We start from the raw sequence: 13005 nt of genomic DNA, 5'->3' as shown, positions 1-13005 counted from the left end.
AATACAGCACTGTGCCATGCCAGGTGATGCTCTCTCTCTCTCTCTCTCTCTCTCTCTCTCTCTCTCTCTCTCTCTCTCTCTCTCTCTCTCTCTCTCTCTCTCTCTCTCTCTCTCTCTCTCTCTCTCTCTCTCTCTCTCTCTCTCTCTCTCTCTCCCTTCCCTTCCCTCCTCTCTTCCTCCCCACTCTGCTGCAGCTAATAAAGTGAGCACCATGGACAGCAACACAGACAGAGATGGAACACTAAGTATATGCATAAGTGAACGCACACACACAAGCACACACACACACTCACACACTCACACATGCACACGCACGTACACATTGGAGTTATGTAAGAACATGCAGAGCTGACAGACTCATTTTGTATGTGTGCCATTCAGAGGGTGAGTGGGCAAGACAAAATATTGAAGTACCTTTGAACAGGGAATGGTAGTTGGTGCCAGGCGCACCGGTTTGAGTGTGTCAAGAACTGCAACGCTACTGGGTTTTCACGCTCAACAGTTTCCTGTGTGTATCAAGAATGGTCCACCACTCAAAGGATATCCAGACAACTTGACACAACTGTGGGAGTCAACATGGGCCAGCATCCCTGTGGAACGCTTTCGACACCTTGTAGAGTCCATGCCCCAACAAATTGAGGCTGTTCTGAGGGCAAAAGGGGGTACAACTCAATATTAGGAAGGTGTTCCTAATGTTTGCTTTACCTAGTGTATATGCACAAGCACACACACATACACACTCAGACAAGCACACACACATACACACTCACACATGCACACACACAAGAGTTATGTAAGAACATGCAAAGCTGACAGCCTCATTTTGGTAAATACGATATCTTTCTCCCCCTTGCCTCCCCTTCTTACCTCATTTTATCTCACTTCCAATTACAGGGCCCACTCTACTCTCCCTCCCACTGCAATCCCCCCTCTCCTCTATCTAATGCTGACCATTCTCTCCTCTATCTAATGCTGACCATTCTCTCCTCTATCTAATGCTGACCATTCTCTCCTCTATCTAATGCTGACCATTCTCTCCTCTATCTAATGCTGACCATTCTCCCCCCTATCTAATGCTGACCATTCTCCCCTCTATCTAATGCTGACCATTCTCCCCCTATCTAATGCTGACCATTCTCCCCTCTATCTAATGCTGACCATACTCCCCCCTATCTAATGCTGACCATTCTCTCCTCTATCTAATGCTGACCATTCTCCCCTCTATCTAATGCTGACCATTCTCCCCCCTATCTAATGCTGACCATTCTCCCCTCTATCTAATGCTGACCATTCTCCCCCCTATCTAATGCTGACCATTCTCCCCTCTATCTAATGCTGACCATTCTCCCCCTATCTAATGCTGACCATTCTCCCCTCTATCTAATGCTGACCATTCTCCCCCCTATCTAATGCTGACCATTCTCCCCTCTATCTAATGCTGACCATTCTCCCCCCTATCTAATGCTGACCATTCTCCCCTCTATCTAATGCTGACCATTCTCCCCTCTATCTAATGCTGACCATTCTCCCCTCTATCTAATGCTGACCATTCTCTCCTCTTCTAGCATGCATCGTCTTTCTCTTGCTCTGCTCTCTCCTCTCCCCAGTAGACCCGAGCTGCTCCTGCACAGTAATTACATTGGAGCTGCAGGGATATCTTTAAACATTTATTAAAGAAAAGTGAGGAAGACAGAGAAAATGAAGATACAAGTCAGATACAGAGAGGAGTGCAGAGAGAAAGAGGGAGGGGAGGAGAGAGGCAGGGAAAAGGGAGAATGCAGGGCCCTGGGGAATACACTAGAGAACATTTTTAATTGAATTTCTGCAGAAAAAATGACTGGGTTACTTTACTGTAACCCAAACATGGCAGTTAATCTGAGGGAGGTCAACAGACTGAACTGTAATAGTATACAGTACGGGGAGAAGAGGGAGGATGCTGAGCAGGGGGTGGGGGAGCAGTAGAGTGATAGAACAGTATAGTGTAGTGAGTAAAGTAGGCTAATGTTCAGTGTTGTGCAGTGGATGGGGGGAGTAGTATTGGGTAATAAGGATCATATGTATAATAATGTATAAGAAGGGTTGATTAGGATCAGAGTGGTGATAGAACAAAAACACAGCATTGGATTTGCGCTGACAGCCAATCAGTCTAATGCCTGTCATAAGGCCCTATCATAAACAGGTCTAATTTAGACCTAATTTAGAACTCAGACTGAAAACTGTCTTAAGGCCTGAAAGTCAAAGCACCGTCATCTCCATAACTGAGGAGGAGGGTTAAGCCAGCATCCTTACAAAAAAACACGTTAAATTTGGAGTTTCACTGTCACGACTTCCGCCGAGGCTGCCTCGCCTCCGTGTTCAGGCAGGTTTCGGCGTTCGTCGTCACTGGCTTACTAGCCACTGCCGCTCCATATATCATCATTCCATTTGTCTTGTCTTGTCAATTACACACACCTGGTTCATATCCCCTCATTAGTCCGTGTGTAAGTGTTCCCTCTGCTCCCTTGTCCTTGTGGGTAATTGTTTTATGTGAAGATGAGTGTAGCTCGGTTGAGCTACCCATACTTTGTATTGCCGGGGTTATTTCTCCCCGTGTGCCTGTATTGTGTTCCAGTGTCGCTTGTATTACACCCTGTGCTGTTGACGCTATCCAGCGTAACTATGTACTACGGAATAAACTCTGTATTTGGTGATTTACCCTCCTGCGCTGTTTTCACACGTTGAGCTTAAATTGTGTAACCATATTTTCACATTTATTACATTTGGAGTTCACATGTTAACACCACCTTTTCACATGTGAGGAGAATAACATGTTTTCACCTCACATGTGAATTGCAGTGATATGTTCACATGTCCGAAAACCACGTGTTTCTTTGTTTTGTTTTGTAAGGGCAGGGTCACCTCCTGTTGCCATGCCAACTCACTGCAGTGCTTCCTGAGGCAACCCTACTCATAAAGGATAAGAACAGCGCAGGAGTCCTCAGTGTTGTTGGCAAACTGAGCACATTTAGCACTTAGCAGCCAATGACACTACAACTACTGGCATCTGTCTATAAAACCACATCAATGTCTTCCTGTCACTGCAGAAGCAAGAGTGTGTGTGGGTGCGGGTGGGTGTGTGTTGGGGAGATATAATTTATTGGATCACTGCTGACCATCTGGGGAGCTGAATCCCTAAGGAGCTCTCCACACAATGCAGCATCACTCCACAGCTCATACTGACACACACACACACACACACACACACACACACACACACACACACACACACACACACACACACACACACACAGGGATAAATGTGTATACAATCAGTGGCCAGTTTATTAGGTACACTCATCTAGTACTGGGTCGGGCCCCTCTTTGCCTCCAGAACAGCCTGAATTCTTCGGGCATTGAAACGTTGCTCAATTGGTATCAAGGGACCTAACATGTGCCAGAAAAACATTCCCCACACAATTACAATACCGTCACCAGCCTGTACCTTTGACACAAGGCAGGATGGGGCCATGGACTCATGCTGCTTACGCCAAATCCTGACTCCACCATCAGCATGGAAGAAACCAGGATTCGCCGGACCAGGCAATGTTTTTCCACTCCTCAATTGTCCAGTGTTGGTGATCACGTTCCCACTGGGGCCGCTTCTTCTTGTTTTTAGCTGATAGGTGTGGAACCCGGTGTGGTCTTCTGCTGCAATAGCCAATCCGTGACAAGGACTGACGAGTTGTGCGTTACGAGATGTCGCTCAGCACACCGCTGTTGTACAGCTCCATTATTTGCCTGTTAGTGGCCCGCCTGTTAGCTTGCACGATTCTTGCCATTCTCCTTCGACCTCTCATCAACGAGCTGTTTTCACACACAGAACTGCCGCTGACTGGATGTTTTTTGTTTGTCGCACCATTCTTGGTAAACCCTTGACACTGTCGTGTGTGAAAAGTCCAGGAGGCCGGCCGTTTCTGAGCTACTGGAACCGGCGCGCCCAAGCTGGTCTCAGAGCATTTCGTATTATTTTGTATGTAAATCCGAGACACTCCATTTAGTATGATATGTTTCGTTTTGTATGGTATGTATTAATTTGTGGATGTCCATCACCCATTTTGTATGACATGTTCCAAATTACAATTCGTATTATATGTTATGAATTTTAAACAGGTACAATATGTTATGAATTTGCACAACGTATGATATGTTATGAATTCTAGCTAAGTGGCTAACATTAGCTAGCTAGCTAACGTTAGCTAGGCTAGATGTTAGGGTTAGGGGTTAGGGTTAATGTTAGCGTTAAGTTTAGGAGTTTGGTTAAAGGGTTAAGGTTAGGGCTAGGGTTAGGGGAAGGGTTAGCTAAAAGTTTTAAGGTTAGGGTTAGGGGAAGGGTTAGTTTTTATTTTATATTTTTATATTTATTTTATTTCACCTTTATTTAACCAGGTAAGCCAGTTGAGAACAAGTTCTCATTTACATCTGCGACCTGGCCAAGATAAAGCAAAGCAGTGCGATAAAAACAACAACACCACAGAGTTACATATGGAATAAACAAAACGTACAGTCAATAACACAATAGAAAATATATATACAGTGTGTGCAAATGTAGTAAGTTATGGAGGTAAGGCAATAAATAGGCCATAGTGCAAAATAATTACAATTTAGTATTAACACTGGAGTGATAGATGTGCAGAAGATGATGTGCAAATAGAGATACTGGGGTGCAAATGAGCAAAAAAAATAACAATGTAAATAACAATATGGGGATGAGGTAGTTGAGTGGGCTAATTACAGATGGGCTGTGTACAGGTGCAGTGATCGGTAAGCTGCTCTGACAACTGATGCTTAAAGATAGTGAGGGAGATAAGTGTCTCCAGCTTCAGAGATTTTTGCAGTTCGTTCCAGTCATTTGCAGCAGAGAACTGGAAGGAATGGCGGCCAAAGGAGGTGTTGGCTTTGGGGATGACCAGTGAGATATACCTGCTGGAACGCATACTACGGGTGGGTGCTGCTATGGTGACCAATGAGCTAAGATAAGGCAGGGTTTTGCCTAGAAGTGATTTATAGATGACCTGGAGCCAGTGGGTTTGGCGACGAATATGTAGTTAACATGCTAAGTAGTTGCAAAGTAGCTATAAATGAGTAAGTAGTTGAAAAGTTGATAATTAGCTAAAATGCTAAAGTTGTCCGTGATTAGATTTGAACTTGCAACCTTACGTTTACTATATTATGTCTAGTCTATGAGACCAGGCTGGTGCGCCTGGCACCATCAAAGTTGCTTAGGTAACTCTTAGGTAACTCGTTTAGCCCATTCTAACATTCAATCGAACAGTAACTGAATACCTCAAGAATAATGGTCCAACAGCAACTGCACTTTGATCATAACAACTCTGCCCTCATCATTAAACATATGCATTACTGTTTATGCAGCATGGCCACCTTTTCAAGCTTATGAAAAAAGAGATGACAATTCCACAGTTAAACACTGCCCCCTCCTGGCCACAGTCTACCCTTGTTGCACTGGCCTAAAGCCTAGCTCCTATGAAACATACAGTACTTCACAGAAGGATTCTCCAAATATCCATATCCTGTAGATAGATCATTGACACAATATCACAACTGGCCTTGGCAATCAGCCAGTCAAAAAGAAGAGGCAGGCAATGTTTTTCAGTTTGTGACTAGAGGGAGTACAGCTACGACCGGAAGTTACTTTTCGTAGCAGGTTAGGAGAGCGTTTTAACTAACCCTAACCATTTCCCTAACCTTATCCTAAGTCTCCTAACCTGCCACGTTAATTATCCTAACCTGCTCAGTAAATTATCCTAACCTGCTATGAAAACGTCACTTCCGGTCGTAGGTGTACTCCCTCAAGTCAGAACCCACTTTTCACCACAAAATAACAATACTAGGAGCTTATCACACATTTTTCACCTGGATTCAAAACAGAGTGAAACTTCACACATACAAATACACAGACATTAGCCAAGTGGATACTGCAGAAGATGACACACCACTCTGTAGCAACAAACATAATCTGCAATTTGAGAACGAGCAGTCCAGATGCTGGTACTGTATGAGAATGACCACATTATAACTACATCACAGATCATAGAGATCCTATTAAATTACTAGAGAGGCTATGTCATAAACCCTCAAAGTTCCATAATGGGGTGAAAATGGCAGCCATCTTGGTCAAGGAGAAATCCAAACCAGTCTAATTGGAATGAATGGCAGTAGAGGCATAGGTGATGCATTTCCTGCTTTTACTTATGCAGTAACATAAAAGTAAGGCATGTGATGTATCAGAAATTGTGTAATGGAATTAAGGTCAACCTAAAATATAGTTATATAAATAATAAATACAGTTTATACAGGTATATATATAAAACATTTCTGTATGAATAGCCTCTAAAATATATGTAAATAGACCATAAATGTCTCAGATGTTGTTTTCTTGGAAAGCTGTGAGTACTTATTATATGATACAATATCAGTACTTGTTGCATTTACAACTTGTCTAAGTCCTATCATCAACTGATTTCAGCCAGTGTATGGCTGTGGATTGACTTCATTGTTTGAATGGAATGTTTGCATATTGGCAGTTAATGTGAAAAACGTATGGAATCATTCCTCTAAAACGGGCTGGCTAGCTAGTTAACACACATACAGTGCAGATAAATTCTTCACAGTCATTGTTTTACACAATATCTTAACACAGCATTGGCAAACCATGGTTGCTCAGCTCCCGGCCCAACATGGCTGACCTTTGGACCATCATAAGAAGGCTCATGTTCATTCTAGTATTCTAATTCCTAATCTATGTCACAGATGAGCACTATGACTACAGCAAAGATGACCTCATTATCGCAACAGAGAGTAAACTGTGATAATACAACCAAGCTTGACTTGTGACATCACTACAGGACTGATAATGATGTCACAATACATGACTAGTAAAGATGTAAGGAAGCCACCGTGATGATGATGATGATGATGAGGGCGAGGATACAACAGAATCGCTGTGAGCAGCAGGAGGTGCTGTGCTCTTACCAGTGTGGAAACAGCAGAGGTGTACATAGGATTGTGGCCTGACGACATCAACACCGGCTGCAAAACAACAGAGGAGGGTAAAGGGTAACTAGATCAGGAGAGGGGTAAAGAGGAGGGGTAACTAGAGTAGAGCGGGAGAGGGGTAAAGGGGAGGGGTAACTACTGGGGAGGTAGTAAGAAACAAGGAATGGGGTGCACAGAGAGGAATGGGGTGCACAGAGAGGAATGGGGTGCACAGAGAGGAATGGGGTGCACAGAGAGGAATGGGGTGCACAGAGAGGAATGGGGTGCACAGAGAGGAATGGGTAATAGTACAGCAAAGAAAGAGAGTCGGGATAAAGTAATAAGCTAATACACTGAGAGGTTATATTGCAGAGTGGTAAGCGGGTAAACATACAGAGAGAAGTGCCAATCCCAAACCAGGAGGAGGAGGAGTGAAGTAAGTAAACAAAGGAAGGATTATACAACTATTCAACTGGATTAGAAGGTGGTTAGTATTGTTTGTTCAAACAGGGCAGAGTGTTAGGAAAGAGAGGGAAAGCCAGACGATAAGAAGACGAGAAACAAAAATGTAATCGGGACATGGACGTGGAAATGGAATCTGGTTTTGTGCAAAAATAAATAAAAACACAAAAAACCTGCAGTCACCATCATTATTCCTTCCATGGGGTGGAACATTCCATATTATAAACTGGATAACGGCTTGATCTCTCCTTGTCCAATCAGCAACTAGGACCGGAGTTATCCACTTTAAAATAAACATTGAGGACCACTGATGATTATTGTAACATTAAAGCCGGACTTGTAATTGTTTTTGATGTCAACAAACAGAACATTTCGCCTGAAGTAAATTCAGTTTCTCCAGTCCAGAAATGGAGTTGCAGTTCCTCTTTCTTAACACATGAGGGGGCAAATGATACCCTAAAGACCTTTATAATGGATCTACCGGTCTCAAAGTGGAGACAACAAAGTAGGGCAGTATTCCAAAGTGGTACAGGTGCAGTAACCTCGCACCTGCACCACTTTGTGCACCCGGTGTCACGGGAAGGCCAAGAAGATAATCAAGGACCTCAGCCACCCGAGCCACGGCCTGTTCACCCCGCTACCATCTAGAAGGCAGCGACAGAACAGGTGCATCAAAGCTGGGACCGAGAGACCCATTCTAATATTTCAAAAATTGTCAAATAACATAATTCCACTGACATAATGAGCTATTGTCTGTAGGCCAGTGACAAAAAATCTCAATTTAATCAATTGTAAATTCAGGCTGTAACACAACAAAATGTAGAAAAAATCAAGGGGTGTGAATACTTTCTGAGGGCACCAGTCTCTAAGGTGCAGGGTTGAGTACCGGGTGGTAGCCGGCTAGTAACAATGACTAAAGTTCAGGGCAGTGTACTGGGCGGAGGCCTGCTCGGCCAACACACTGTTAAATAGTCACCACTAGCAGGCCTCTGCCCAGTTCACATGTACAGTGCAGAATTCAGACCCCTTGACTTTTTCCACATTTTGTTATGTTACAGCCTTATTCTAAAATGGATTAAATTGTTTTTTTCCATAATCAATCTACACACAATACCCCATAATGACAAAGCAAACATTTATTTAAAAAATACCATCTGAAATATAACATTTACATAAGTATTCAGACTCTTTACTGTACTTTGTTGAAGCACTTTTTACTCAGACACTTTTTACTCAGAGTTTCTCCCATTCTTCTCTGCAGATCCTCTCAAGCTCTGTCAGGTTGGATGGGGAGTGTCGCTGCACAGCTATTTTCAGGTCTCTCCAGAGATGTTCGATCGGGTTCAAGTTCGGGCTCTGGCTGGGCCACTCAAAGACATTCAGAGACTTGTCCCGAAGCCACAACTGCGTTGTCTTCGCTGTGTGCTTAGGGTTGCTGTCCTGTTGGAAGGTGAACCTTCACCCCAGTCTGAGATCCTGAGCGCTCTGGAGCAGGTTTTCATCAAGGATCTCTCTGTACTTTGCTCCGTTCATCTTTCCCACAATCCTGTCTCTGAGCTCTACGGACAATTCCTTCAACCTCATGGCTTGGTTTTTGCTCTGACATGCACTGTCAATTGTGGGACTTTATATAGACAGGTGTGTGCCTTTCCAAATCATGTCCAATCAATTGAATTTACCACAGGTGGACTCCAATCAAGTTGTAGAAACATCTCAAGGATGAGCAATGGAAACAGGATGCACCTGAGCTCAATTTCGAGTCTCATAGCAAAGGATCTGAATACTTATGTAAATAAGTTATTATTGTTTTTTCGTTTTTATAAATTAGCAAACATTTCTAAAATCCTGTTTTCGCTTTGTCATTATGGGGTATTCTGTGTAGACTGATGAGGGAAAAAATTATTGATGAATGTAATATGAATGTATATGAATGTAACAAAATGTGGAAAAAGTCAAGGGGTCTGAATACTTTCCGAATACTATATTCTAGTCAAGGCTCATCCTATATACAGTTGAAGTTGGAAGTTTACATACACTTAGGTTGGAGTCATTAAAACTCATCTTTCAACCACTCCACACATTTCTTGTTAACAAACTTTAGTTTTGGCAAATCAGTTAGGACATATACTTTGTGCATGACACAAGTAATTTTTCCAACAATTGTTTACATACAGATTATTTCACTTATAATTCACTGTATCACAATTCCAGTGGGTCAGAAGTTTACATTCAAGTTGACTGTGCCTTTAAACAGCTTGGAAAATTCCAGAAAATTATGTAATGACTTTAGAAGCTTCTGATAGGCTAATTGACATCATTTGAGTCAATTGGAGGTGTACCGGTGGATGTATTTCAAGGCCTATCTTCAAACTCAGTGCCGCTTTGCTTGACATCATGGGAAAATAAAAAGAAATCAGCCAAGACCTTAGAAAAAAAATTGTAGACCTCCACAAGTCTGGTTCATCCTTGGGAGCAATTTCCAAACGCCTGAAGGTACCACGTTCATCTGTACAAACAATAGTATGCAAGTATAAACACCATGGGACCACGCAGCCGTCATACCGCTCAAGAAGGAGACGCGTTCTGTCTCCTAGAGATGAATGTACTTTGGTGCTAAAAGTTCAAATCAATCCCAGAACAACAGTAAAGGACCTTGTGAAGATGCTGGAGGAAACGGGTACAAAAGTATCTATATCCACAGTAAAACGAGTCCTATATCGACATAACCTGAAAGGCCGCTCACCAAGGAAGAAGCCACTACTCCAAAACCACCATAAAAAAGCCAGACTAAGGTTTGCAACTGCACATGGGGACAAAGATCGTACTTTTTGGAGAAATGTCCTCTGGTCTGGTGAAACAAAAATAGAACTGTTTGGCCATAATGACCATCGTTATGTTTGGAGGAAAAAGGGGGTAGCTTGCAAGCCGTAGAACACCATCCCAACTGTGAAGCACGGGGGTGGCAGCATCATGCTGTGGGGGTGCTTTGCTGCAGGAGGGACTGGTTATGTGGATATATTAAAGCAACATCTTAAGACATCAGTCAGGAAGTTAAAGCTTGGTCGCAAATGGGTCTTCCAAATGGACAATGACCCCAAGCATACTTCCAAAGTTGTGGCAAAATGGCTTAAGGACAACAAAGTCAAGGTATTGGAGTGGCCATCACAAAGCCCTGACCTCAATCCTATAGAACATTTGTGGGCAGAACTGAAAAAGCGTGTGTGAGCAAGGAGGCCTACAAACCTGACTCAGTTACACCAGCTCTGTCAGGAGGAATGGGCCAAAATTCACCCAACTTATTGTGGGAAGCTTGTGGAAGGGTACCTGAACTATTTGACCCAAGTGAAACAATTTAAAGGCAATGCTACCAAATACTAATTGATGTAAACGTGTGTATGTAAACTTCTGACCCACTGGGAATGTGATGAAAGAAATAAAAGCTGAAATAAATCATTCTCTCTACTATTATTCTGACATTTCACTTTCTTAAAATAAAGTGGTGATCCTAACTGACCTAAGACAGGGAATGGTTTATTAGGATTAAATGCCAGGAATTGTGAAAAACTGAGTTGAAATGTTTTTGGCTAAGGTGTATGTAAACCTCCGACTTCAACTGTATATATTTATATTGCTTTCTTAATGATTATCTTTTGTGATTTTCGTGCATTGTTTTGTATTGTTAGGTAGACCCTACACTGTTGGAGCTAGAAACATAAGCATTTCTCTACACCCACAATAACATCGGCAAAATATGTGTACGGGACCAATCAAATGTTATTTGATTTGATTTGTCACAACATAGAGCTATTGATCAAATGCATGTGGCGTATAGAAAGCAACACCACAATCTGAATCAGTGATCATCTGATCTAGAAAAAGAGACATCAAGTCCCCTTAGGTCCTGTGGACAGGGAGTGTAGGACGACTCAACTGGGCTGATGATGTATAGGTGATGTCATAATGCAAAGGTCCAAATGTGACATCATAGACATTCTCTGTGAAGTCATAATGATCTTTCCCTCAAGTAACTTTATACGGTTTACGATCGTTTTAATGGTCCTTGACTCTACCCTCCTGCCTACTGGATCAAAAGTCCAGGAAAAGGCTGAAGTCATATTATTTATGTCACTGTACACAAAAGAAATCCAACACACAGACTGACTGAGACACACTGACAAACTGAATGTTGATTACAGAGACAAAGACAAATGTCAATGCATGTTTCCCAAGAGAATGCACAGAAATAGATGTAGAGTGATAGAAATATACAATTCTGTATAGATCAGAGAGGAAGAGCCAGGTACCCTCTCAACAATGAAAATATAATTGGGGTGTGTATACATGTGTGTGCTTGTGTCTGTGCATATGGGTCATTCTCAGAAGTGATGCAAATTGGGGGTTGGAAAAAAATTGGTATCCTATTTTTCCCAAACGTTCAGAAATGTTTACCTGAATTCCTGACCACCCCACTAAATTTGACACTACTGAAACATAGTGAAAAAGTAGCAATAAAGGGAGAGCCATGCACAGTAGTGATCATTTTGATTAACCTTCTATTACAAATTAATTTAATAAATTGTATTTGCATACCAAATTAACAAAATAGTAAAAACATGATTTTTAACCGGATTTTCAAAACCTTTAAATTGAATTAAAATAAATATAATCTCTATTGTTCACTGTAAAATGTTCAATGATGACTGTATGAATCTGAAACTTGTTGATTGATTGAATTAAAATAAATATAATCTCTATTGTTCACTGTAAAATGTTCAATGATGACTGTATGAATCTGAAACTTGTTGATTGATTGAATTACTTATGCATCTAATTAATTATGTTGTTAGATGTTTAAATGATCACTTTACCTTTATATCTTTATTTTGGCAAAATAACAGGCATTTCGGTGTCAAGTCTCAATCATAGAGATAAATAGAGGACTCTATATGGATACAACTCGTTTTAGTATAGATATTGCCATTGAGGGCTTCCACCATTTAAAAGTAGTCAACTGGGTGGGGATTCCTATGGGTTGGGAGTAATCAGCCAATGATCAGAGAGCTTTGTCTTCTTCAAATTGAGTTGCCTATGGTTTGGAGCTAAGACCAAGATTTATACCAGGTCCCAAAATCCAGATCCAGACCCAGTGAGTTGAGACCATGACAAGGTCAAGATCAAGAGTCCATGGGCCCTTTCTTCAATTGTAAGAAACTCAAGTAGAGTAAACTTGTGAACAGTACAGTAAAGTACAGTATAGTACAGTACAGCACATTTACATTTTAGTCATTTAGCAGAAGCTCTTATCCAGAGCGACATACAGGACCAATTAGGGTTAAGTGCCTTGCTCAAGGGCACATCAGCATATTTTTCACCTAGTCAGCTCGAGCATTCGAACCAGCGACCTTTCCTTTACTGGCCCAATGCTCTTAACTGCTAGGCTACCTGCCGCACTCTATACAGTACAGTACAGTACAGTAGACCACAGTACAGTACAGTACAGTACAGTACAGT

At 42.0% G+C, this 13005-nt stretch overlaps 1 protein-coding gene across 4 annotated transcripts in view; it reads right to left on the bottom strand.

Moving 5' to 3' along the window:
• LOC121579527 (disks large homolog 4-like) overlaps window positions 1-13005 on the bottom strand; it is a 96677-nt gene that overhangs the window by 45608 nt on the left and 38064 nt on the right. For all 4 annotated transcript variants that reach the window (XM_045224449.1, XM_045224448.1, XM_045224447.1 and 1 more), the window contains exon 3: window positions 7030-7086. In XM_045224449.1, the coding sequence (XP_045080384.1) occupies window positions 7030-7086 (57 nt within the window). The remainder of the gene's footprint in view (window positions 1-7029; window positions 7087-13005) is intronic.

Source organism: Coregonus clupeaformis, chromosome 13, assembly GCF_020615455.1.
Source record: "Coregonus clupeaformis isolate EN_2021a chromosome 13, ASM2061545v1, whole genome shotgun sequence".
Classification (NCBI taxonomy): Eukaryota; Metazoa; Chordata; class Actinopteri; order Salmoniformes; family Salmonidae; genus Coregonus; species Coregonus clupeaformis.
The sequence above is the reverse complement of the archived record's forward strand: the minus strand, read 5'-3'. Positions and strand labels throughout refer to the sequence as shown.